The following is a 27,234-nucleotide window of genomic DNA, read 5'->3' on the forward strand; positions in this document are numbered from 1 at the left end:
TAAAACTACAGGTTGAATAACCGTTTATCTTCGTAATTTATTTTGCGGGGGCAGTCATTAAATTTGCGGAGTGTCTTACACACAACTGCAATTAGTGAAAATTTGTGAATGCAATATGAGTAGATGTAAAAAAAAGAGTAAAATAAGGAGAAGCTGGCGTTGGCCATATATGTATTAATTGCAAAGCTGGCGAAAAGTGAAAAGTGTCATAACAAGGCGAAGAATGATGGGACTGCCGCTGCGTTACTGCGACTGCGACTGCCACTGCGACTGAGATGCGATGACGTTTGCAGCTGAGTTTTAATGACTCACTAAATTATTCATACGCCGTGGATGCCGACGAATGGCGTTTTGTTTTGAGCACGCCAAGCGCTAAATGTAAACAATTCAGCGCCAGGCAAAATGAAAAGTCAACAAACTTGTGCCGAGCATATGAATATGCAATGAATGCCTAGCTCGACTGGCCTGGCCTGGCTTGGCTTCGCTTGGCCAAGATGATGTTGATGTCCTGCCGTTGACAGGATTGTGGATTTACGGAGTACGGGGCGTGTGCCTCATGTATGTTCATAAATACATACCGATATGAAGAGCATGTGTTGTAGTGAAGTCACTTTCTACCCTCTCGCTCAAATAGAGGGATCACATGACTTGATTGCTTACACAGCCGCCATAGAACATGCTGGTATAAGTATACGTACGTACGTACGTGTACGTATTAATATGAAACGCTTTTGAGCACGTAGCAACACTTATGGCCCCTCAGTCAGCCATCCTGGATGGGATATATCACGACAATCATCAGAGGACCAGAACCAGGACCAGGACCAGGACGAGCACCAGGACGAGGACCAGGAGCAGGACGAGTACGAGAGGACAACGCAAACGACAATGACGAGCACAATGAGGATGGAACACTGGAGTTCTGGTAGCTGGTGCGTACGATTCCATTACCAAAATGCCAGTGGAGTGATGACGAGATGACGATGTTGATGATGATGATGTATCATGCATGAAGCATAAATTCCATTTTCAAGTGCACCTCTCAGAATCCTGCCTGCCTGCCTGCCAGCCTGCCGAGTTATCCTTTTTGTTGGCTTTCCATCTATTTTCTTTTTTTTTTTTTCTCCCCCCGTTTGTACCTTCTTTGCTGCAATTTTTATTTTCATCTTACTTGAGCCTACACTTCATTTAGCCCCGTCTGTACAGACCTCGCCTGCATTTATTTGTTCAAGGGTTTTTTCTTCGCTTTTTGTATTTTTTATTCGTCGTCCTGGCTCCGTGGCTTTTTCGCTGAAGTGTTCATGCATTTTCTTCATTGATTGCATTTTTTGTGTTCGTGCGGATGATGTTCGTTGCTAATTAGCCGAAGGGGTTGAAACAAAGGACTTCTGAGGAATATTGCATAATAATTATGCTCAAGTGGCGGCTGGAAATCCGTGAATAAAATGCAATAAAGATTAAGGACGCACATCTGAATTTAATTGCACGCAAATAAAGTGCAGTCTCTATCTGAATCCCAAATTATTCAAATATAAGCTTAATCCCTTCTATATATAATCACAATAGTGCGGAACTGAAGTCATATTCCACACCTTTGTGGCAGTCATTACAACTGTATCAGTTTCATTCACAATTGAGTTGTTGCCATTGTTACGACTTTATAAGTGCCTGTATCTAAGTATCTAAGCAATGGCATAGTTAACGTGTTTTTTTTTTTTTTTTTTGCCAGCTGCCGACTGCTATATAAATATTTCTGATTGCGCTTTATAGAGTTATAAAAGAGTAAGCGGAAAAAATATCAAGGAAAAAAATGGCAAAGTATGGTAATAAATGCCATGGCATTTGAAAATGTTATTAAAAAAATGCTGGTGAAAAAATATATACTGCACAGAGAGAGAGAGAGAGAGAGAGAAGTCAGGCCATGCATATAAATTGCATAGCCTGCATGTAGAAATAAATAAATGAAACAAAAAAAAATACAAATGGTATACCAATAAGTGGTGGACAGGCTATGACGTCAGTTGGCCAAAATACCAAGCCAAGAGCCAAGTGGTGCCAGCCACAGAGATCACAGCTAAATCAGAACCATAAACCAGAAACAACTTCTAAAAACAACTTTCATTTTGTACTCGAGAACGCTGCGCTCAAGTACTGCAACAAAAGCACAAAAAATATATACATATATATATTAAAATTGAATTTAAAAGCTGAACAGACAGAAACTACAAATGATTGCGTTTCATTTCCCATTGAGAATGAAATGTGCCAAGGGGTGTGATTGGGAGGACCACGTTCGTAATTAAGTTGAAGTCGCATAATTTAATTAACGTCTTGGCTGTCGATGGGGAATGGGTGGTGCTGCTGGCTTTAGTGGTTCGTGTGGTTCTGGTGGCTTTTGAGGTATTTCTTACTGCCCGTGGAGCACACGCAAACGCAGGCAGCAAAAGCACCCACTGCTGCATTGTATTTACTAAGTGGAACTGGTCACTGATCTGGATTAGCAGCAATAACAACAGCCGGCCAAGTAAACGTCAACACAATCACCACACAGAGACTCGAATGTTGCACTGGGCGAAGGAATGGCAATTAGAATAGTGAAGAAATTAGTAAATTTAAGTTTAAAAAATATATATGTTTAATATGGTATAGATATACAAAAAATTAACCAACTAAATTATATCCGGAATTTGTTACTTTTAAACTTTATGCATAGTTCTACACTTTTGAAGTATAGAAAAAAATCTTAAGCTTACTGATTCCGTGGCATTGCCAATCAATATAAATACTATTGAGATAAACTTTATGTTGTTAGTGGGCTAATTCATTTATGCCCTTTTAAATTGACAGTTGATTTTCGGTGATCCTACGATTTTCGCAGTGCATTAGAGCCGGGATAGGAAATATTGTGGGGACACCGCTGTACCAAAGCGTGACAGGCATGAATTAACAATTTGAATTAATGTCAGTTACTCATGGCATGGCTGCTGCTCCAAAGAGTGAGTGCGATGGCCCGGGGAGGGGGGTTGGAATTGGGGGGGGAATTGAGTGGGCGCCCTCGTTTTAGTTCGCCTTAGTTGCACTTACTAATTTCTGACTGCGACTGGCATTGATCTTTGCATTGTCCGTCGTCGCGTCCGCCGGCGGCCACAAAATGAAAGGAAAAGTAAGTTACGATTACGTTACCGAGCGCAGCGGAGTTTAACGTTAAACGTTAACCAGAGGGAAAGGTAATTGCGATTTGGCCAGAAAAGGGAAAGGAAATGTTTCCTGCGCTGTGATTTTTTGCTTGGCCAAGTGTCAAAAAATGTGGCAGTCCCCTTTGGCTTCTCAAATGAAGGAGGGCCAAAAGGCTGCATTGGGTATGGGTATGGGTATGAGTATGGGTATTGGTATGGGGTACGAACGAGACTGGAACCCGGCTGAGCTGGCGCCAAATTAACCGGAAATGTCACAATGGCAATGGGCGACGTGCGGCCCGCTGCCCGTTTTGGAAATTATACAATTTTGTCACGTGACGTGCATTAGAAAACACAGTCGCACAAAAACACCAAGATATTACCAAGACGTGCCAGACTGTCGCGGTCCAAGAAACCACAAAAAATGCGGAGAAAAAACAAAGAAAATCCGATAGGAGCGAATCAAACAATTAAAGGCCAACCAGATAATCTAAACATAATATGAGGTATGGCATTATTGTGAAGAGATAGTTATGACCTGATAAAATTTAGAACAGTTGAAATCAAAAAGTGTCTATGTACTACATATATAACAAATACATAGTCATAGTCACTAAGTGGATTGTCGCTCCCTGTGATAACTTGTCACAAGTTGGAAACCAAATATTAAACTTGGTTTGCCAACAAAAAATTTCAATTTATTTTAAGTAAACTGTAATGGCCCAAGTACTACCCTGAGTAATCAGCTTTAATTACAACCAATCCACCCCTGAGTACCCATTAGAATGGTATAAAATCCAGTACCGCCTCCCACTTAGACGAGTGTGAACCCGTCAACTCCACTAAATGTCAACTGAACACGCGAAATTCCGCAGCAGGACTTTCACTGGCCAAAGAGTCCTTTATCTGAATCATACATATACCTGCATATACGGCTGGCCCCGAAAAAAAAAAGTTTTTCAAAAGCAAAGGCAACGTTCTCTATGTCACAAAGTGGATGAGGTTTTGCTTTTTTCCAACGAAACCAACGAAAAGAAGCCGCAAAAGCGCGAGAATATTGGCGGACGAAATGCAAAACCCGCTTTGAAGTCTGAGCCCAGTGATTTGCCTTCTTGGGGGCAAACTTACTAACTAAACTGCCACTTTGAAGTGGCGTAGTTTTCCTTCTTAACGCACTTTCTTCGTTGGCAAAAAATACCATACCACCCAGAAAAGATGGCGGAAATGCTTCAATTTCAAAGGCGAAAAGCCGCCAAACGATGAAAAGAGACAGCAGCACATACGTGTGTCCACATATGTGGTGGAAAAAAGTTTTTCCTCTGCCGATTTCTTTCACTTTTCGGGGGTTGAATGTGTAATGGGGGGGAGCACTTTCACTTTTCTTCGCACCCAAGTTTTCTGTCACAAGGCTACATTTTTTTTGTTTGTGGTTCTTTTTCGCAGACCCTTTTTGATTGGAAGTATTTGCGAAAATTTGTGAGGGTGGGATTTTGATAAGGATATGCCCTAGGGTTGCAGCAGAATACAATCGTTTTCAAAGCAAATTTTTGGCCATGCTTTTGCTTTGATGAAGAGTTAAAAGAGCTGTCTGTGCAGTGACAGTTTCCAAAGGCGAGTTATGCACATAAAATAAATGGTACGGGAAATTTAAAAAAAAATATTTTAAATTAAAACACACTGATCCATCTTCAACAAGATCCTATGATAAATGTGCTGTTCCCGTAACCCATTTTTCTAATCAACCCACTTGATGAATGATCACCCGGATCGCACTTAAAGCAAATTTAAAAGTCTAGACTGTAGACCAAAACGAAATACACATAAATCTCTGACACACTCGAAACTTGAAATTAATTTTGATTTTAATTATATACGAATTCATCGCCGGGCAGCTACTGTTAAACCGCTACTCAAGGTCAATCAATGGCGCAGAGAAAACATAAATTCAGCTGTCCATGCCAACCGTTAATGTAATAACTCATGCCTCACCGCAACTTGGTTATGAATCGAGAGCCCGACTTTATACCAGAAATACAAAAACAAAAAATGCTAGCATTCTTTCCTATATGTTGTACACACACTCGTCGTATATCATTTCTCTTTTGGGGGCCCCAGTCGCATCAAAATCAAATTAGTTCCGAGCGTTGATTTTCTTCCACAGTGTCGGCGCTTCATGCTCGTTGATTTCCAGCTAATTTTTGCTTTTCAAATCGACTACACAATACCAGACAAGAGAGTAATTATAATGCGAGAAGCGGGCGAACGCATTTATCGCCGCGATCAGCATACATCCGTTTGCCGCTGATATAAAGCTTGTAATTACCTGGCTAATTTACATGAATTTCCAAGCGAACATCCTTTTGGCCAGAGAAACCGTTTGGCGCGCTGGAGAAATTTTTCCCAAGAATATTTCGCAGCAAATAGTTGCAGGAACATTAAGTACACGTTGCAAAATTAAGGAGTTTGAAATGAACTTCACTTAATTGAAAAAACCTAATCAGTTTTTCTTTAGATTTTAATAAACCTGGTTAGTTTTACTAGTGCACTTGTATATGCATTACATATTAAATATATATATCTATTACTATTTCAATTGTAGTAAAAAAATTAAATATTTCCCCCTGTTAAGTGGTAAAAATGCATTGAAGTTCACTATTTTTCGTTGTGCAAACTTTAAGTAGGCGCAGAAAAATGTCAGTTGGCCGGGATTGTTGGCTTTGCCTATCAGCTATTTGGCATCATCATCATTGGACAGGCTTGTGGTTCTTGCTCTTTTGGCGTGGTCACGTCACAGGGCCATCGCTGTTGACCATCGCCATCACTGCAGTTGGCCATTTCTTTTGGCCTCTCGCTGGACGCGATTGGCAATGATAAAGCGTCGTGGCCAACAAGTGGCGCATCTGCGATTGCAATTGCATTTGCATGGTGGCAGGAGGAGAAAATTCTTTAAATTTTGCACATATGACACTGGCCACGCCCATTTGCTGGCAACCGCCTTCGTCCGCTCCTTTTTTGTTATCCCTGTTTCTTGTGCACCAGCAAATGGTCAAATTATTTCCTTTTCCGCACTTTCCACCAAAGCATTCACGCGCACGAAAGGATTTCTTGTAATTTGGCTGTGACTTGAAAAGATGCTGGATGAATATACAAAAAAAAAGGGGCGAGAATGTGGATCTCCAACCACACGAACTGATGAAAGGGATTTTGTGGCTGCCTTTGCTGCTTTGGCGACTATGCATTTCTATTTGTAATGATTTTTGCCAGCTCTTTTCGCTTTACTTTTTTTTTTTTTGCATTTTGAAACGGGCTACCGTTTTGGGCGGGTTGTTGTGCGGCTTTGTTTTAAATAAAAAATAATACACAAAAATGGAAGGGAGAGAAAGAAATAAAGGCATGACCACGATATGTGTTTCTCCTCTATAAATGCATATACTCACGTAAGCGAAATTCAACACTCAAAAAAATACCTAAATTTAAGCAATTGCACAAAAGATATTTGATGTATAGCATGTATTTAATTACAATTTCTTTTTAAATTATGTGTTTCTTTGAAGACAAGTATTGGTAGATCAAATAAAAAGTATTTCTAAAATATTTTATAGGCATTTTTAAATCTTTTTAAATTGTTAATAACATAGAGGTTTAATTTTTGAAAATTTATTATGCCACCTAATTTGCTTGCAGTGTAGTCCTGCCCAAGTGCATCTTGGCATGGCAGATTGAGCCCGTTTGTTCAATGAGTGCTGGAGATGGGCTGGATTGGGCTGCTCCTGGGATCCTGGACCGGGATCCTGCATCTGCATTATCCACACTCATTACCCGTACTCCTTATATACATATATCTCGCTCATTTTGGTTTTCCGTCCCGTTCTGGTTGCCATTATCCTGCGCTCACTTCACTTTCATTTCACATATCGTACATGTGTGTGCATGTGGTTTTTTCCTGGATTTTATTCCTCATTTTTATTTACGTGCCTTACCCTTGCCACTTGAGACATTGCTTTGTTCTGTTTTATGCCACGAAAGGGTTATGAAAAAACATATATCCCGAAAAGCTTTTAGTGTGCATGTGAGAACGCGTTAAAAGCGCAGGCCAAATGCATTTGGATGGTCTCTCAACTCAGAACTAAAAATGCGCGATTCCTAAAGCCGCTTAGCAACTAAAATTCAATCAAAACTCTGCTTTAAATGTTTGGTATATGTAGAAGAGTTTTACAATTTTTAAACATTTTTTAATATGTTTTTAACTAACTTTCTATCAACTTTCCATAAGTAGTGTTATATAAAAATAAATGTGTGTTTCTATTTTTCCAAACATTGCATCCATATTTTAGGAGGTAACCAGTTTATGGAAACGTAATAAAAGCAGTTGGTCTTAAGATTAAAATTACTACAGCCCTGGTGATTATATGGTTGTAGAAACTTCTCAAAAAAGTTCAATGGAAAACGACTATCCTAAAATGTTGCCATATCGTTGCCATTTATTTTGTGATTTTGTCTCTGTGTGAGTGGCGTTTCGCAAAAGGAAATTGACTTGACAAGTACTAACTAAGTAGGTTCAGTCTTCAGTAGAAAAAAGAAGAAAAAGAAGCAAAAAATATATTTCATTACATCGAGAGTGTTCAATATCCTCCAATACGATTCGTGGTCTGTAAAACGTTGTTGCTGTCATTTTGTTACCGTTTTCAAGAGTCTCTATCCCATCAGGCCCATAAAAAACATCAAATGTTTTAGATTCGGTGTTATAAATTCCAAAACAATCCTAACCACATGCTGGTAATATGAATTCCGAATCGGAATTCTCGGATGAGGACCACGGTGACTCGCATCGGTCGCTTCTCACACATTTGAGTTGCGAAAATGACAGCGGCAGCGAGGATACCTGCACGGAAATCCTATTGCCGGAAAGTTCCAATAGTCCCGAAACGGATGACTTTGTGTACAAGGTCCTTTCGGTGGAACAGATTGTTCAGCATCAGCGTAACATCATTGATGAGGTGAATAATGTCCTAAATTTGCCACCGCAAGTCACGCGTATTATTCTAAATCACTTCAAATGGGACAAAGAAAGCTTGTTCGAAAATTATTTCGAGAGCAATCCGCAGGATTTCTTCCAGCGTGCCCATGTGCTGAATCCATTTGAGAAGAAGAGTGAACTCGAATCTGCGGCGTCCACATCCTGTACCTTGCCGCAGCTCTGTGGCATTTGCCTTTGTTCTTGCGATGAGCTGAAGGGTTTGGGTTGTGGTCACAGCTTTTGTGCCGCCTGCTGGAAACAATATTTGGCCAATAAGACGTGTAGCGAGGGCTTGGCCAATACCATCAAATGTCCAGCGGCCAACTGCGAAATCCTGGTGGATTATGTATCCTTCCTGAAGCTAGCCGATGATCCAGAGGTTGTGGAGCGCTATCAGCAGCTCATCACCAACACCTTTGTGGAGTGCAACATGCTGATGAGATGGTGCCCCGCTCCCAATTGCAGTCATGCCGTCAAGGCCGTTTGCGCTGAACCACGAGCAGTCCAATGCAAATGTGGCCATGAGTTTTGCTTTGCTTGTGGCGAAAATTGGCATGAGCCCGCCAGCTGCAGTTCGCTGAAGACGTGGGTCAAAAAATGCCTTGAGGACTCGGAGACTTCGAATTGGATTGCGCAGAACACGAAGGAGTGCCCCAAGTGCAATGTGACCATCGAGAAGGATGGCGGTTGCAATCATATGGTTTGCAAGAATCCATCCTGCCGTTATGATTTCTGCTGGGTGTGCCTGGGATCCTGGGAGCCACACGGTTCGTCCTGGTACAGCTGCAATCGCTTCGACGAGGAGGAGGCAAAACAGGCCAGATTGGCACAGCAGAAATATCGCTCTTCGATGGCCCGTTATCTGCACTATTACAATCGATATAGCAACCACATGCAGAGCTTAAAACTGGAAAATAAATTGTATTCCAATATTCAGGCCAAAATGGATGACATGCAGGAGGAGATGAGCTGGATTGAGGTTCAGTTTCTGCGCGATTCCGTCGATGTCTTATGCCAATGTCGCACCACTCTGATGTACAGCTATGTGTTCGCCTTCTATCTGATGAACAACAATCAGAAGATCATATTCGAGGATAATCAGAAGGACATGGAAATGGCCACCGAGAAGCTCTCCGAGTGTCTGGAGCGAGAGATCACTGTAAAGAATCTCTACGAAGTTAAACAAAAGGTCCTGGACTTATCGCACTACTGCCAAAAACGACGACATGTCCTTCTTTGCCACGTGAGGGAGGGTTACGAAAATGACTGGTGGGAATTCAAAGAGGACACTACCACATAACTCGTATAATCCACAAGACACCTGTAGTCGAGGCACATGCAACAACATGCAACACAAAAAAAATGAAAATTTATACTGAAGACTTTATAAGAAACACACACAAGATCTCTTTCGGTTTCCACTCGGGTTGAATTGATTTCAGTTCACTCGACAAAGATTTTTCAAAATTTTACAGTTTTGATACAGAAAGAGAAAAAATATATACAAAAAGAAAACACCAACTATATTGGTTGTCTAGGTTATATTTTTTATAAATATGTGACGCTGTCAGTTTATGCTCTCATAAACTCAAGTAGTTTAGAATTTGAAAGGATTATTTGCTTTTATTAATCTACTGAGACTTTTGTGCAATTTCCTGCAAAGTGTAGATCTAATCTACTTATATCGCCAGCCCCACTGTTTGCTCTCCTTCGCGGCCCCTTAATATGCGTCTGGCTTTTGTAATTATAACATAAATCAATCCAAATTTCATGTTATACTTTTCAGCGAAGCAAAGCGATTAATGTCGACAATGGACCAGAGAGATATGGCATGGCAAGAGGAAAATCATAAATAAGCCATATATTGCCATGGCCAATAACGGAATGGAACGAAATGAACACCCCACCGACCGATCGACCGTATGAACCGTATGAAAAATATTTTACTTATCGCGATGCTTCCCCAAGAGAAACGCCGCCAGGTGCAAAACGAAACGTGTGGATATATCGAAGTGTTGTGGGGTTTCGGTGGGGTTTTGGGGGGGGGTTAGGAACTGGGAACTGGAAAAGCCTTGGCCAATAGATTTACGGCAAACGGCAGCCGAGTCGTGCCTGCCTTGGCTTAGAGTGTGAATTTTCGCACCCGTGATGAAGTTTCCAATTAAATTTTATTGGATTTCAAATTGAGGCTGAGACTCAAGCTGCTGATCCGATGCCTTTACCTTTTTCCAGCTTCGACTTCGGCTGGTAAATATTTGCGCACAATTGTTGTGGCAAGTGTTGAAAGTGGGCGGTACAGTGCTAACCCCCTGCAACCTCCCAAATCCACCCACCAACTTCCCCCTCCCATCACACAATCCTCTAGCTCGCAGAGTGATTTCTTATGGCAGTTCAATTGCGGGGTCATCAACGTGTCAGCATTCGAATTGCAACATTGCGGATGCCACAAGGTTGCACCCTGGAATTGACTAATTTATGAATGCATTGTGGGAACGCCTCGAGAATTTCGGAACTCACAATTGCGGTCTGCAATTGGCAGTAAATATTTTAGAACGAGGTGAAAGTTGTTCACTGGCTGAGCATAGAAGAAAAGAAAATTTATTCGATTAAATTCCTTATTGCTAGACGGAAGTTATTGATTATTTTATATATACTATAAATTACTGAAATTCATATTTTATAATTCTATGCTTAATTATAAACCTAAGCTTGTCTATATAACTTCCCAAAAATGTGAAAAGCACTTTAAAAATTGAATTCAGATCGCATTCAATTACTTAAATTTGCCTTATCAACTTACACTTTTCTTCCTCCTTTTTTTCTGGGACCAACTTTAAGCTGTGGGCCTCATCTCTATTTACCTAGCATATCGGCTTGGCCAGAAGGCAGCAAGTGGTAGTCAACAGTTGGCCTGTTCCTGGCCCTTGGACTTCGGCTCATTCAACAAGTCAACAAACAAAACACACACAGCAGAGAATGAAGAAAAGATGACGATGGGGAATAAAGCATAAAAAAAAAATGGAAAAAAATCACTGTAGTCCTCCCGTTGGAGACCTGCTCCCTGGTCAAGTTGTGCTCAAGTGCGTTCGTATTAATTTTATTTATTGGCCACAAAATCCCAACCGCAGACACTCTGCCCCTTCTTCGGGCTTAACGGTCTCGGTTGGTCGACTGGTCGGCTGGTTGGCTGGTTGGTATGTCCTGCTCCTTGGCTCTTGGCCTGGCTTATTGAATTTTTATCTACAGTTTGCCTTTGTGCTTATGGCATCTCACTGAATCTTGAATCGCGAGCAGGGCGTTAGCTATTTTTATTATGGCAAATTCTCCTTCAGTTTTTTTTTTCGCTCTCTACTTCGAGCGGCAGACACTTGATGTCCTTACAACTGCTTTACAACGTGGTCGCGTACTTTCAATTACGCGCCTTCGTCCTGTGCCATTGTCCTTGGCCTCCGTCGAAGGTCGGCTATTAGCTAGCCGGGATGACAATGGACCAGGGCTAGAAAGTGTTGTAAGCCAACTGAGATTACCCGAGAAAGTGTGTCAATGGACGGGATAAATCAATCAACTGAAAGAGGAAGTATGCGCTGAATGGAATGACCTTTGTTTTAGAACAATAAATGGTTTTTGACCGGCTTGAATGGGATCTTTTATTGGCTCACTTAGTACTATCTAATTTTATGGTTAACTAAAATAGTAATATAAATTGGCTTCCATTGCAAAAATTCCGTTCATTAGCTTTTCTTTTTATATAAGAAGCACCTGTCCCTGGTGAAAGACGTCGTTTTATGTAATTCATGATTGCAGCCAATTTGTTTTTGCACTTTCTAATGGCTTCCCCTTTTATTTCCTATCTGCGGCACATTAGTTGGACCATTGAGCAACAATGTTGTTGCATTGTATCTTTTTTTGTACAGATTTTGCGGCAAAGTCATAGCCTTGTAATAAACAATCTGCAGCAGACACAGAAAACAAAAATAGTTTACATTGATGATTTTACAAATTTAACATAGTATTTTAAAGATTTTACTTCGATTTTAAAATTATTTAATAAACACTTTTATATATTTAAATATATATTTATATTAACTGAAAACACGACTTTGTTTTAAGTAGGAATTTAAATAAACTGTTGTTTTTACCGGTGTAACTTTTACTATACTTGGATCTGAATCTAAGGCTGCCCCGGCGACTTCTTAGCCACTTTTTTTTTTTGGACTAACTTGTACTCCTTGCACTATCACTTCATCAGCGACGTGAATTTATGAGGCACTTTGCACAGTCGCCGAGCATCGTTGGCCATAATTTGCCGCCGTCTTGGCTTCTCGGTCTCGTCTATTGGCGAGTGCACAAATTGCGTTGATATGCTGACAGGCGGCACACAGCTCGTGCACGGCGAGAAAAAGCCCCCCGTCTTTATTAGCAGACTCATTTGCCTATCGCCCATCCAAAAGGAGGCGGCAAAATGCATTGAAAATGCTCACTCTTCGGACTTCCACTAAATTGAGGCACGCGCGCAGGCGTTAAAGAGTAAACAAATAAACAGTAAGCACCAGCAGCGGTCCAGCAGAAACAAAAAGGCAGAAAACTTCAATTGAATTTAATTGGCCAACTTGTGAGGGGCAGACGTTGGTCTTTTCGACACTAACTAACTGTCACATTTCTGTGATGCGCGAGAATTGGAACTCAGATGCGTAAATAAGCGGGAGCTTTGTAAAATGTGAGTTATGGAACTAAGTAATACTCTATTAATAGTCAATTTGAAACAATTGAAGAGATAACATAGACAACATTATACAATATATAGTGGTAGTATAATAAAATGGTATTTAAAATATAAATATATGTATGTAGTTAAGCTTATAACTTAATGCATTCCATAATCTTTTGCCTTTTTGAAAATAATATTTCTTACATATAGGCATAGCACATGTTTACATATTTAATATATCTTGTATTTACCTCTTTAAAAATACAATTTTAACACATATACCCTATCATGTAGGGTATCTTTAACTTAACTCATCATACAAATTAAACGCATTCCTGTGGCTTCAGCTGCCGTGGCTTCTGTTTTTTCTGCTTATCACTTGAATCATCATCATCATCATTCCTCGGCAAAAAGCCCCATCGGAAAAGGTCGTGCCAATTTAATTAAGCGACATTTTATTTAATTATTTCATATATTGATTGCAAAATGTGTAAAGCTTTTAATTGCGAAAAATGACCGCAATTCACCAAACGGCGAGTCGCGCCGAAAAACACAAGGCTCCATTCCCTTCCGTTAATACATACATACATATGTATGTATGTATTTTCATACAATATGGGCAGCAATAATTTCAATAATTTCGCATGGAAAATTTGCTGGAATGAAATTGATTTGGCTCGACAGCAGATGCATTTAATGCATTTATATTGCATTTCATTATGCTTATTTCATTTCGTAATGATTGAATTGCAACGGCTCGAATGATGACTGCCAATAACAATGGACAATTGGACAAATCAAACAGATATGGGGCTTTCTGGTCTCGTCCTGGATATATCACTCTCTGGGATCGTGTTGGTGCACTGAAGAAAATACTATGCTTAATTAGCAATCATTGTGTATGTACTTAAATATTTCGTCAAGATAAGCTTTAATTTAATTTCTCAGAGGTTTAAAAATTAGTTCAAAATATTTCATTTCATATATATAAATAAATAATATATGTTTGTGGAATAGAGTATTTTACTGTACCAATAAAACATTTGCTATTATTTATTAAGTTACTCATTTTGCAAATTACATAACGTTCCCAAACTCATTGAAAATGCATTGTCCCACAGCTATTGTTTAGATTTATTTTGCTGTGTGAGCCGTTTGGGCAAACATATCAATTATGCGGCACATTTTTGCTGCTATAAATATTTACGCAGAAATTAATTATTTGATATTAAAATGACCGCCAACATTTTACACTCGACTGGGGCCTAGGATCTGCGAAATCCACTCGGGATATTGGCTTTATCCCCGGGCTTCCTGCGGTTGAAATTTTTTTTTTTTTTTCGTATTTTGTTTTTTTGAATTGCGGGCCGAGTGACTGGTTGACTGGTTGAATGGCCGTGGCCTGGATGTGTGCACTGTGATTGACACGGTAAATGATATTCGCATTATGCACAGGATATGTTGCTGTCCAATTCGGAGTGCCAATGTGTGCGTGTGTGCGTGTGTGCATGCATGTGTGAGTGTGTGCTGGTTAAACAGGAAACGGAAATGGCAACAAGCATTGTGTGTGCAGTTCCATTGGGAACCATCTGCATCTGCATATTGCATATTTGTTGTTTATTCAGCCACTGAGATTGCCATAAAATCCATTGTTGTTTCAGTTGTTGCCGCTTGCCAAATGGTAGAATTTAAAGCTCGATGATTCGATAAACGCTTTAAAAGTGTAGCCGATGTTGGGCAAAATTTTTTTGCATACTGCCCCCGTCCAATATAATTCGCTGTTTCAGCATTCAGATCCGTCCTCATCATCGTTGCAAAACCAAGCCCAAACCCTGGTTTTCTCATCGGGCCCATTCAGAATGTAGCTATACTCTCGAGCCCCTTGCCCGGATAAAGGCATCCACGTTGGCAGGAGCTGAAGAAATGCTCTTTAAGGATCCACTTGTGTGCCTGGGCTCTCAAGTGTCCTTTGCATGTTAGCGAAACCACTCGAAAATATGACGCGTTTGCTGAAGTATGCAAAAATTGCACATGGAACACGGAACACAGGAGGCTGAACAAAAAAATACCACCAAGCTCAACTGCTCAACCATGCCGCGGAACAATTCAATGTTTTCGCTGCTTTAAGTTGTTCTCCGAAGGCCTAAGACTTATCCAATTTTTCGATTTATTTTTTGTTCGACAAAATTTCTATCAATCGATGGCTATCAGGGCGGCAAATGTGAAACGTTGGCATAAGCGAAAAGTACACAAGGATAATATTGCTGATTGCATGGAACATTTTGTCCTTGCTGTTTTCGTTCTTTACTTTTTAAAAATTGGCAATAAAATTAATAAGAATTAAGCTTTGGGGGCTATGTTTGTAAAATATGGCTTTAATGCGTTTCCAATCCGAAAAGCGCAGCTTTTCGCCTCCAGATTCGATCAATCAATACTCAGAACTTTGGCGTTGGCGGCGAACATGAAATATCACAGCCAAACCCTTTTTTTCCCGAACCCAAAAACTTTTCGATTTGGAGTTGGGATTGATTCGGTATCGCTTTGGGTTTGGGTTTGGATTTTTGTTTCGGTTTAGGTTTCAGTTTCAGTTACAGTTTTTCCTTGTCTGGATTTCCTGCAGCCGCCGCCGCGAACGTGAGCGTAACCAAATTTTGCCAGAGGGCTTGGCCAAATCAATTCAATTGCCAAATTATGCCAAACCTAGGAAATACAAATGGAATCGAATTGGCATTAGAAATGGGAAATAGTCATGGCCAATATTCGCTGTGCAGCTACAATATTTGTGGCCGCAATTGTTTTGCATGACTCGACGGAGGCTTAAAAATCGAGTAAAAAAAGACTCAAAAGCTGAGAGACTGAGCGACTGCATTGGCCTAATCGATCATCTGGCCATGTTTTCTTTCTTTTTTTTATATTCGGCTGCATTTTGACTCTTTGGTGTTGTGTACTATTTTTCTTTTTTTTATATATTTTTTGGACCATTTTTTTTTTTTTGGGACGGCGGGTTTTGTCATTTGGCTTCGGTTCGTTTGTTGGCCTGCTGTCATTTTTAACTGTCTATCTTGGTGTCGGTGAGCCGCGGTAAGACATCGGCTCTAAGCTGGGCCTGCAACTATTTTCCGTGCCACATTTTAACGTAATTATGCCGAAAAAGTAACACGAGCAACGACGCGACGCGACGCGCCGCGGCATTTGATTAATTGTCGAATCGTGCACACCACTGGGGCTATTTGTTATCTGAAGGCGTTGAAATTATAAATTGTTTTGAGTGCTAGCCCCACGCGAGTCACCGAAAAATATATAAAATAAAAAACAAGAAGAGACTGTACCCGGACATCGCCTGCCGATCATCGTTAAAGTTGTGCCGAAAGTGTGAAAGGGTTCACCCAAGGGTTCACACGAAATATTGCCCAAAAGTTCGGGAACGAAAATACAATTTATTTTGACAGGGGGTATAGGCTTGATAAGGCAGCTTGACAAGAAGTGTGCCTTAAAGATGTAATATTATGTCTTGTAAGAATTTATAAAACCTTAAAAATGTGAATGGAAAATTTAAGAGTTATGCTATTTTTCATTGAACAATTTACTTAACCAAGAGCATTTTTCTGAATTATTAATATCTACTTAAAAAGCATACAATATCAAAAATTCCTTATGATTCCAATCACATTAATGGGCTTATTAAAATGGGATCCCCCTAAAAATACGTTGCTTTTAATTCCCCATATCAGCTTCCTTTGCCATTCATAATTTGGCATTTCCTTAAAGTTCAACCAATCCGGGGAAGTTCTTTTGTCACTCCCCCCACCCAATGACCTCCACCCACCGCCCTGGCAAAAAAACACCACCCACTGAGTGCGCGCTGAAGTGCATAAATGCTGAGTATCCCGGTGAGAACGTGAAAATTTCCATGGCTCACATGGACCTGTCGCCGAAGCTAGAAAATCAGAAGAGCACGTGACATTGTGTGACATCATTGAGCTGGAAAACTCCGAAAACCGAAACGACAAACAGAACTTTCGCTTTATGGAGTTATGAAGAAAGACAAAGCCAGACGACGCCTTCCAAGTTTAGGTGATTTCTTTTTTCGTTGTTTGGATTTATACAGCTATTTTTTGTATTTTTTTTTAGAATTTCGCCTCACTGTTTTCCTTTTTTTTTCGTCACTTGCAAGTGCACACTTGAGACGGCGATGATGATGACGATGGCGATGGCGATGAGTGACGAAAACCCCACGGGAGGTGTACACTTTTTGGGGTGTGGCAGTCAGGTGCCGAGAGATGCATTCAGCACGTAGAACATAGATCAACGCGTTTGCATACAAGGAGCAAAAAAAAAAAATGAGGTGCCAACTGCAATCACGTTAATTAAAAAGGTGCAAATTGTGAAAGGCGCTTGGGGAATCCGAAAGCCAAATGTGCTGACAGCTGTTAATGAACGAGGTAAGTGCCAAAGGAATGGGCCATCATCTCACTGGTTCGCCAGTCACGTGCCCCACTTGGTAATTAAACGTATCATAATTTCTTATGGCAAACAATCTTACTCGTTTTCTTATTTTCCATATGTGGGCCTGCTGCTTTCTGGTGCTGCACCCCCACCTAAGGGAGCATTTTTATCAAAATTCTCAGACCCAAAGGACTCGTGCATTTTTACATGCATTTTAATATTAACGCGTCGCGCGAAATGAAAGGCGACGCGGCGCAGACAAAAAGGATTTTTTTCCCTTCAGGATCAGGCGCAGGCACGGGCATACTACCAAAAAGGATGATGCGACAACAGCGACGACATTTGCTTTTGGCCATGGCTCAGTTTGGTCTGCAATTGCTAAATGCGGCTGTCTACGCCTTCGGGGAAGTTGGGCGGATAAATATGTGGACTGGGCTTACACTGGTTAGTACATTAAATGAAGTCTCATTCCTGCAGACAATTGATCACTAGAAAAAACATATATATTTTTTAATAATACTTACATTTTTGGCAATGAAAAATAGTTATTTTGAAAGTACTTTGCCTAGTTATTGTCAATCGTTTAAGCTTTGGTTAAGCTTAAGAAGGTTTTTTTGGCGGTAAAATCAGTCGTGAAAAATCCTTTTCCAAGTGTACAAAAATGTAAAAAAAATGTTTGGTTTTTTTGCGTTTGTAGTGCAATAGGAAAATATGAAATTTCATTTTGCCGACTGCCGCCGACGCGTTGCATGCAACAATGGCGTCAAAGCAGCGGCAGATATGCACGGACACCAGCGGCAAACGGCCAAGAGGAATACAGATGGGAATTTAAATGGTCGCCCATATGGGACAGCTCTCAAAAAAATATGCAATAGACATGAAACGGGATGAGCAAAGTGCATTAAAATGTTGTAAATTCGAATTATGATATTAAATTTTAGTCAAGTGGTCGGTTGGTCGAGTGAGAGCTCTAATGAAAGCCAGATGCCAGCACGATATGGAAACAAATAAAATCAAATGGAGGGATCGTTAAATAGAAAAGATCGTGATGAAAATCAGTTCAAGCCTGGAGCGCTATGATCGAGTACTATCCTCAAGTTTAATACAATGCTTGAGAAATTAACGATGATTGCGAACTTTATTGATCGTTAAGCGGTAATATGAGGTCAAATATAATAAGCCATAGCAATTAAAAGTCCAGGAAATGTTGCAAGCTAGAAAGTACATGTTAATTGAGTGATCATAAAATATGCATTTACCTTCGAGGGAGGCTTAAAATATTGCATCTTATGATGTTCTAATAAAACTTAACAGAATTGATCTCAAGAACAGAACACCAGACTCAGTTTCTGTATGCCTTTGTTATATAAACTTTATTACGCATTTAACATAAGATGGTCTTTTACTTTTAGCCAACCCTGAACGAGGTTTTTATTTGAATATCCAATAAAGATGGCTTAAAAATAGTTCGAAATAGTTCTACTTTTATATCCTTAACGATGAGGAAATGTTTTTATACTGCTAAAAATTGGGTAGTGGATTCTTAACAACTAAGTCAATTACTTCAAATCATGCCTAAGGCTATGCAAATTGGGTAATAACTCAAAAGCAATGCCCACACTTGAAATTGGTTTCTTTTAACGATCGCCGATCTCTTTAATTGCATTTCTTGCACTGTTGCGTTCCCTGCTGCGATTATTTTCATTAATCGAGCCTATAATATCAAATCATATGGAACTTTTAAAAATCATTGACAGTTTTCGCAACAATAAAATAAAAAAACTAACCAAAATACTTGGACTCAAATTACGTTGATCGTGTATTTTGTAATTAACATTTCATAAATTTGCCATCGAGATAAGAGAATTTTTCCATTAAGAATCAATTAAAATGTAAGAAAAAAAATATTGCTGTCTGTAACTATCGCGATTGAACCACTTTTCACACTAGATATAAGATAAAGTCGCTGGCGCACTCTTCCAAATTGTGTGGCAATAAAAGAAAAATGTGTTTTTATTGAAATAGCATAATTCACATGAAAATGCCAATAAATTGTCAGCAGATTATGCGGTTGGCTCCATTAAAAATGAAATAAAAATAAATATATATGTGTGCGCAAATAATATAGATATACATAGTATGGCCTCAGCGATTTAATCGCTACCACAGCTCGGTTAATGAATTGAATTGAGCTGGCAAAAAAAAAATAAACCCCAAGTGGGCAGTCGCCAAGTGGGCCGGCACTCGTTGCTCTGTAGGCTTTGCGCTTTTTGATCTACTCTAGATTGGCACTTTTAGCGTAGCGCCATGGATACCAAAGCGCCTGAGAAATAATAATAATAAAAATTATGCACTTGCCACTGCGCAAATAATTTGCATAGACATACGACTCTATTTCGGTTGCGGTTCGGTTCGCTTTGGTTCGGTTTGCATATCTCTTTCTCTCTGTCCGTTTAATCGCCATCTATGTGGGTTATGCATGGCATCTGGGGGAAATAAGGCAATCGAGCGTGCCAAATGGAATTTTTGTAAGTAATTGAAAAATGTATCTAATTGAAATGCATTCGGCAAGGGAATGACAAGTTGGCGCCATCTGGAGGGCGCATGCTGAACTGACAGAAAATGTCCTTAAGAGTGAAGGTTGCTGTCCCTGCTAACAGCAAGGATAACAGTTATACCAGTTAAGCTTTGGTGGTAGGATAATAAATATTCAAGGGAGTTTAAATGCTTCAAGCTTTTTGGTTTCAAGGGAACTCTTCACATTCGTTAGGAATTTACTGATGAACTTAAAAAAGAGGGCTCCTTTTTCTAAGAATATTTTACAGAAGCATTCCTCTTTAAAAACATTTCTTAACTCATTGGAGCAACTTTAGAAAATGCTTTAGATTTTCTTGGGTAATCCCACAACTTAAGTTAACCCTGGGAAAATGATCGGAATTCGCCCGACCGAAACTCCCATTGATTTATTGGCATCGAAGGCGAGAGCTTAAGAAGAATGAACAACAAAAAGAAGCATTTTAATGTAATATGTTGTAAAGCCAGCACACGAAAATCACCCATATCGACCACATGCTGGTGTCCCAAATGCATTAGGGGAACCCACGAGAAAAGCGGAGCCGCCTAAAAGAAAATAAACAAACATAGCAACGCCCGCATTCCAAGGAAAGCGCCAGCCGCAGCAGCTGCATGAAGAACAGCGACTAGTAACAGCAACTACACTGAACGAAATGTTTGAAAATCTCTGAAGAGGAACACATAAAGGGTGAAGTACGTATTTATAAGTAAGATCGTTTTATATATATACATTTTTCTGTATGAATAATTTTAAAACTCGTCATAGTTTCAGCTTAATTCAATTTACTAGTAAGCTCTTCTTAAATCAGCTCTTCTAAGTTATTTGTTATATTTTTTGTGCAAATTTCTTATAAATATATTTTTTTTCAATTTACTTTGCGTGTATCACCAGCAACAACTAGCAGCTTGCAGTCACACACAAGTCAAAGAAATTTGCTGTTAATTCACGTATTAACCTTTTGACATTTGGCAGCATCGCCAACGACGACGACGCCGAAGTGGAAAGAAAAAGAAAAACAAGTCGACAAAATTCCAATATGGGGAGACAGAATCGCCGCAGGAAAAATCTAGAGGGGAGCAGGGCTTGGGCACATCTGCCGTGGAAAACTGTGTCAATGTGCCAGCTATAGCAGCAACAACAACAGCAACTACAGTGAAAACTTTTTGCCGGGGCGTCGGTTTTCCACATTCGAGTGTATTTGTGCGAAGATGTTGGCATGTGGGAGGGCACAAGCTGCGATCGGCGGTCGGTTTGCTGCCACACCAAATGGAAAGCCGCAAAGCTTTTAACCAGGAATCGAAGTGAGAGATACCTCTATAAAATGAAGGTAAACATAGTGGGTCTCAACGAAGTAATTATTTTATAAGGATATGTTTAAAAATATTTGATTAATTTACCTTCTCTAAAAATATATACTGCGGTATTTAAGAGTCTAAGTTGCAAGCTCTGTTGATTAAGATTTTGGAAGCTATACTAATTACTATATAAATAAATACAGAATATAATGTATCAATTTTCGGTAATTAATAAAATTCAGCCTTCTTCCCTATCCTATCATACTCCTTTACTAGGTACCACGAAAACTCGTGTCTATGAAGTACGTGTGCTTCAATGACTTTCAATTAAATCAATATTCATCGTTTTGGCTGAGGCAGCCGCTTCGGGCTAAATGGCAATGGGGCGACCAAGGCATCGACTCCAAACTCCGCTCCTTGATTAGACGCGACAACAACAAAAGCAACAACATCGCCAAGCAACAACTGGCAACAACAGGCAACATCGGCTAGAAACAACAGCAACAACAACCGGCAACAGCAGCATGGGAAAATGTGCAATTTTGGCCAAAAATAAATAAGCCAAGCTGGACGACGGCAGAGGACGGCAGTGAATCGACCTGACCGTCCCTCGTCTCACATTCGTTGCGCAAAAATTGCAGCCTGTGTCTGAGGATCTTACACGCAAAAACATAATTTTTGGGAATTTGTTGTATAAATATTCGTTCAATATAAAAATTATTTCAAAAATATATTCACTCTCAAAAAAAACTACGACTAATAAATAGGATATGAGTGTAATTCAAAGAAAATTATTTTGTGTTCATCTTGATCTTATCCCAAATTAGTCAAGTTTCTGAGCGGGACATTTTGACTTTTTGTATTCACTTTTTTAATAAGCATTAACTTCTCCACGTGTAGTCAGCAATCAAAGGCACACCAGGGAGAGCAGAAAAATAAACATTTGAACTACTAGCCCAGGCCTTTCACAAAAAAAGGAGGCGGGCGCCAAATCGCGCGCAAATAATTAATGTTTGGCAATAATCGAAGACACCTTCGGAGGCAGTTGCAACTTTGGCCGCCTGCCAGTTGCCAATTGCCAGTTGCAGGTTGCCAGTTTGCCATTTGGCCATTTGAGCAGTGGATTTTGAGCCGCGACAAGTGCAGCCAGCGGGCATGCAAATGAGGCCGCAAGGGAGGCGTCACCTTGCCGGCAAAATATTTTAGCGTATTTTCGTTGTAATTACAGTTTTTGGGCGGAGAGTTATGAGTGGAAAACGGTTGCGAGCAAAGTTTATTTTAAAGACCATCTGAGCAGCAATATGTGGCACCACATAACTATAAAAACATAAAAACACATACATATTTGCATTTTTATTTAAAGAATGGTTTTTCACTTTATTAGTACACACTTTCAGTAAATTTTTAAAAATTAATGAAGTAATACATTGTATTTGATTATCAGTTATGAATTTCGTTTCACATGATATATAGTTACATCAATTTTAATCGACCCAATAAGCAATTCAGCAAGGAAACAAACTGTAGCCAAAGTCAAGCCACAAAACCACAATCCAGCAATCAGGTAATAATATTCCACATCATTTGATTTCACTTCCAAATGCCGATCCCGAAATGCAAAATTAAGCAAACCACTTTGAATTCCATGTCGATAGGCATCGTCCTTCATTTTCAGATGAATTCCACTTTCAAATATTTTTCTAACAAACCGATTAAACAACTGCAAGTAGGGACGTCCAAATGCAGCGGAAGTCTGAAGAGGTTGCTGGTAGAGGATATGTGGAAATTTCCGTAAAATGGGCAGTCTTAGGAATTTCTGCTGATAAAGAGAAAACTCAAGACGATCAAAATATGCTGAATGAATACAACTTGTGTTTAGATTTCTTCGATATAAATCAACGTTTGCCTCTGAAGTAAGAACCATTCTTTTTAGCAATTCCGTACGATCAGGGATAAGTTTTTCCGTAGTTGTTATATCAACATCTATCAAGGGCCAAACGCCATCGAATTTGTCGAGATCCTTCCAAGAATTTATTTGTTTTTCATGAAGCCCTGCGGCCGAATTACCCGATAGTTGAGCCAAATAAAGATTGTTTAATATAAATCCTGATGCTGTTAATATGAGAAAGAAGAACAGGCGACGAGTTGTTGGTCGAGTTCCCATATCTCTGCTACCTGAGAGAAACATAACCAATCGAAGAACTTTTAAGAATGCATCGCTTAGGCTGATTTGTCCTCTTGAAAAAATCCTTAAAGCCACGGAGCAGTAAACTAGCATTATTAGCCAGGCTATCCAGGTGTCGAATGCATACGGCCTGATTAAATAAACCCAGTTCGGTAAGGGTCGTGATGTGGGCACTAGTAGACCAGCATTTTCCAGATAAAGGATATTGGTCATAGAAAAGCTTTCCAGCGGTCTAATTAGGAATGGAAACAAGTCTATTGTACGATTTGCTAAAAGTTCAAGAGCATCATTTACAGTTACCACATTTATCAACTTAAGGGATCCATTGAAATGGTTTGTAAAATCCACAATCATTCGAAGCATATATCCAGATAGAATTAATCGATTCTGACGATCTCTAAAAGAGAAGCAACGAGGAGCTCCTGCGATTATAAGACCACTTGTGATGTTATATCCATTAAAATCAATTTTCTTTTGGGAATGATCATAGAACTCCTTAACACTTTTGAAGTTCAAAATGGTCAAACCTTGATATGGCATAAATGTGTAGAGTGCTTCCGAGTCCAGCAGCATTACAAGTATATTCACCAAACCTTCATTGAAACATCGCCTGAATATTTGTATAAGTTTGTCATAAGATCCTCCGTTAAAAAATATTAGCACTTGGAGGTGATTGTATTCCCACAACCAATTTACAAGATAGTGAAGTCCACGATCCAGGTGCTCATCTTCCAGATACAAAATGGTAAGGCTGGAACTACTGAAGTTTCCTTTCAGAACCTTCTGATTTTCAGGATTTCTAATCCAGAGAGTGGGTACAGAAGTCCTTTGAGCTGGTTCCAAAATGTCTGCACCATTGCCGAACTCTAAAAACACGTTGAGTTCCGTTTGGTAAATATTATTAAGTTCCTGAACTGTTTGACCCAAGCGATTTCCTTCGACTAGTAAAAAGCTTTGAAGTGTATTTAGGTAAAGTAACTCCATTGCAAAGTCTCTGAAATTCTCTGCTTCGAGGTTCTTTTATAGGCCGTGTTCGACTACCCACTAAATTGTTCAATTATTTGATTACAGTATTTTCTTTAATCCATTGTGGAACTTCCAATTTGAATAAGTAAAACGAACGACTCAAAAAAGTACAAGTCATGATGCTTATTTGCATTGAAGCTTTATACAATATTTTATTTATTACTCTGAATATTTAAGGCCTAAATTTAGGAGAAATAAATTATGCGTTCTATACTTTATGTAAGCAGTGCTTCTTCATTATCATCACTTTGAATTGCATTAGTAAATTCATTTCTACAATAATAGATTCTTTGATTGGTACCTGAATAAAATTAATATTCGTATACTTTATGTCTTATCGTTCTTGTAAAATATTTGCGACTGAATATTTGAATCTCCATCTTTCCAAGAGAAATGCGATAGTGCTCGCACACCATCCCATTCCCAGTAAAATATAAGCAAAGAAATAGAATTCCTTGTCGAATATTTTGATTTCACGGGATTGGGATATACGAAAACTGATTTCACCACTAGCAATTCCTTCGAGGAAAGAGTCTTCCTGCAGCTTAATCCAAATACCCGATTCATAGATTCGCCTAAGGTAATTGTTAAATAATTCCACATACGGTAATCCATGTCGAAGTGCCACAAATACAGGTCGTTGGTCGTACACCTCTTCTAGTGTCTTGAAAATGGGCACTCGAAGATACCTTTGCTGAGATAGTTCGAATGCAATGCGATCCTCATAGGCCTCATAAGCATAACTAGTATTTAGGCTCTTGCGATGCTTGAAGACCTCCTCTATTGAGGTTACTAATATAATGCTCTGAAATTCCTTTTGTATAATTTTTGATTTGGTCATGTTGCGCAGTACTTCTGCATCAAAGCTTTCCACTAGCAATCTTCGCTTTTCACGGAATAGATCATCAAAGGTGTTGATCTGACTTTTGAACAAGCCCGTAGTTAAGTAACTTGATAACTGAGCGGTATAGAGATTGGTCAGCATAAATCCAACTATAAAGAGAACAATAAAACTAATAACCTGCTGCGTTCCCATAGTAAAGTGCCATATTTTGTTCACTGGTAGCTGAAAGAAGAGCTCCAAGACATCCATAAAAGAACGCGATAGAGAAGAATTCCCCAGCTGTCTATACCTTATCCACCATATAACGATGGAGGCGTAGACAAAGCTCACCATGATTGTAATCCAAACTGTGCTGCGAAATGGCTTTATAAAGTACAGACTTTTGGGCAATGGTTCGGCCCAGGGAACCATGATATAGGTCTTAATGTTGTATAAAATATGACTACGGTAGAAATAGCACCATTCCAAGTCATGTATTATCCGTGGCATCATATCTATTTCCCCGTTTATCAGTGCTTTCAAGCCCTCTTTATAAGGTATGGTGTCCACTTCATCAAATACATGCTCCTCTGTGCCATTGTATTTTTCGATAAACTCTTTAACCATCCTGTACATATAACCAGCGTATACCAATTCACCATTACGGTTCCTATATCGAAAGCATCGAGGTGTCATCGTTTCCACAGAGGTGCGAACCACCTGTCCTTGTAGGTTTCTCAGCTTTGTCAATTTGTAGAATTTTTTCATATCTTCGATTTTATGAATTTCGACTTTCGGATATGGCTTATAGGTGTAAAGCGATCCATTACTTAAATTCAAGGCCAGCACATGTAGAAAACCCTGACTTAGAGCTTGTTGAAAATAACTATCCATGTTGGATTCTACGACAAATAACATGGGTAAGTACTGCAGTCCCCAGAGCAGTTCCTTTACTCCATTTAGAGTTCGATTTCTTGTGGAATTCTTAAAGCACGCAATGATCAAAGAGTGTGAGCTGAATCTACCCAATAATTTCTTTTGCTCTTCAGTACTATTCACTAATAAATTCGCCACTTCCTGACCGATTTGTAGTTCCACGTCATTGCAATCCAAGTAAATATTAAGCTGTAGTCGCTGATCATGATTAAGCTGATGTATTACTTCTCTGGCGGACCAGCTTTTGGATCTCCCACAGAGCAGGATAATATATAAAAAAGTCAGCCAGCGAGACATGATGCCGTCCTGCCCGAAAAAGGACACTGAATGCCGCGTTACAAAGACTTGGCGGTTTTAAGGCCTGGTCAAGATGTTTATCGGAAACAATTACATTGCATTGTCAATAAGTTAAAGTTGAAGTGGAAGTCAGAGGCGATGTTGGAGTCGAAGTCCAAGAGCAAGTCGTGCGCGGGTGAGTGCACTGAAAGAATATCAGTACCTGCTTAGGGTGGGACCAAGATCGACTACATATAAATTATTATGTTTGGCTTTTATTTAATTGATGACTTACATTAAAGCTACTTGAAATTAAATTGTATGACTTAATCAGTGCTTTGTGACACTCTTTCTTCCAGTGTACTGCTTATCGCAGCATCTACCAAATTGCCCCTTTGACCACGACCACGTAAACGTAATTGTTTGCGGTCTGGCTTCGGCAGTTCTAACGTGACCAAACAATTGCTAAATGTCATAGATATTGTTAATAAAATTACATGATTGCATAAATGGGCGCTAAGCTGGGCGGTGATCTAAGTGAATTATGTCAGCCAGATGGTATGTGCCAGTGAGTGATTCCCATTCAATTTAAACGGTGATAAATGTAGTTTTTTTTAAGATGCAAGATGATCACTATACCTAGAAAAACCAATAGTTTCTCTTTGTCTTAATGGAGAATTAAGAATATAAATACCTTTATATTATATTTGATAAATTTTATTTAGTGTTCAGCAGTTGTATATTTTAATCAAAGTGATATTTATTAAAATG

At 39.5% G+C, this 27,234-nt stretch overlaps 3 protein-coding genes across 3 annotated transcripts; 1 reads left to right on the forward strand and 2 right to left on the reverse strand.

Annotated features, from left to right (window-relative positions):
• The first annotated feature begins 7,717 nt into the window (after positions 1 to 7,717).
• On the forward strand, positions 7,718 to 9,780 carry LOC6533586 (E3 ubiquitin-protein ligase ariadne-1). Its single transcript, XM_002094258.4, has 2 exons — positions 7,718 to 7,823; positions 7,884 to 9,780. Exon 2 carries the CDS (start codon positions 7,958 to 7,960, stop codon positions 9,491 to 9,493), a length of 1,536 nt encoding a protein of 511 aa, XP_002094294.1. The 5' UTR covers positions 7,718 to 7,823; positions 7,884 to 7,957; the 3' UTR covers positions 9,494 to 9,780.
• Positions 9,781 to 22,661: 12,881 nt separating this feature from the next.
• Positions 22,662 to 24,386, reverse strand: LOC6533589. The gene has a single exon (XM_002094261.1). It carries the CDS (start codon positions 24,384 to 24,386, stop codon positions 22,662 to 22,664), a length of 1,725 nt encoding a protein of 574 aa, XP_002094297.1.
• Positions 24,387 to 24,762: 376 nt separating this feature from the next.
• LOC6533590 lies at positions 24,763 to 26,487 on the reverse strand. Its single transcript, XM_002094262.2, has one exon. It carries the CDS (start codon positions 26,482 to 26,484, stop codon positions 24,763 to 24,765), a length of 1,722 nt encoding a protein of 573 aa, XP_002094298.1. The 5' UTR covers positions 26,485 to 26,487.
• Between the last annotated feature and the right edge of the window lie 747 nt (positions 26,488 to 27,234).

Source organism: Drosophila yakuba, chromosome 3L (assembly GCF_016746365.2).
Source record: "Drosophila yakuba strain Tai18E2 chromosome 3L, Prin_Dyak_Tai18E2_2.1, whole genome shotgun sequence".
Taxonomy (NCBI): domain Eukaryota; kingdom Metazoa; phylum Arthropoda; class Insecta; order Diptera; family Drosophilidae; genus Drosophila; species Drosophila yakuba.

Bases quoted from the DNA above. Each gene is read 5' to 3' on its own strand.
- LOC6533590 (XM_002094262.2), bottom strand. From the start codon at position 26,484: ATGTCTCGCTGGCTGACTTTTTTATATATTATCCTGCTCTGTGGGAGA.
- LOC6533589 (XM_002094261.1), bottom strand. From the start codon at position 24,386: ATGGAGTTACTTTACCTAAATACACTTCAAAGCTTTTTACTAGTCGAA.
- LOC6533586 (XM_002094258.4), top strand. From the start codon at position 7,958: ATGAATTCCGAATCGGAATTCTCGGATGAGGACCACGGTGACTCGCAT.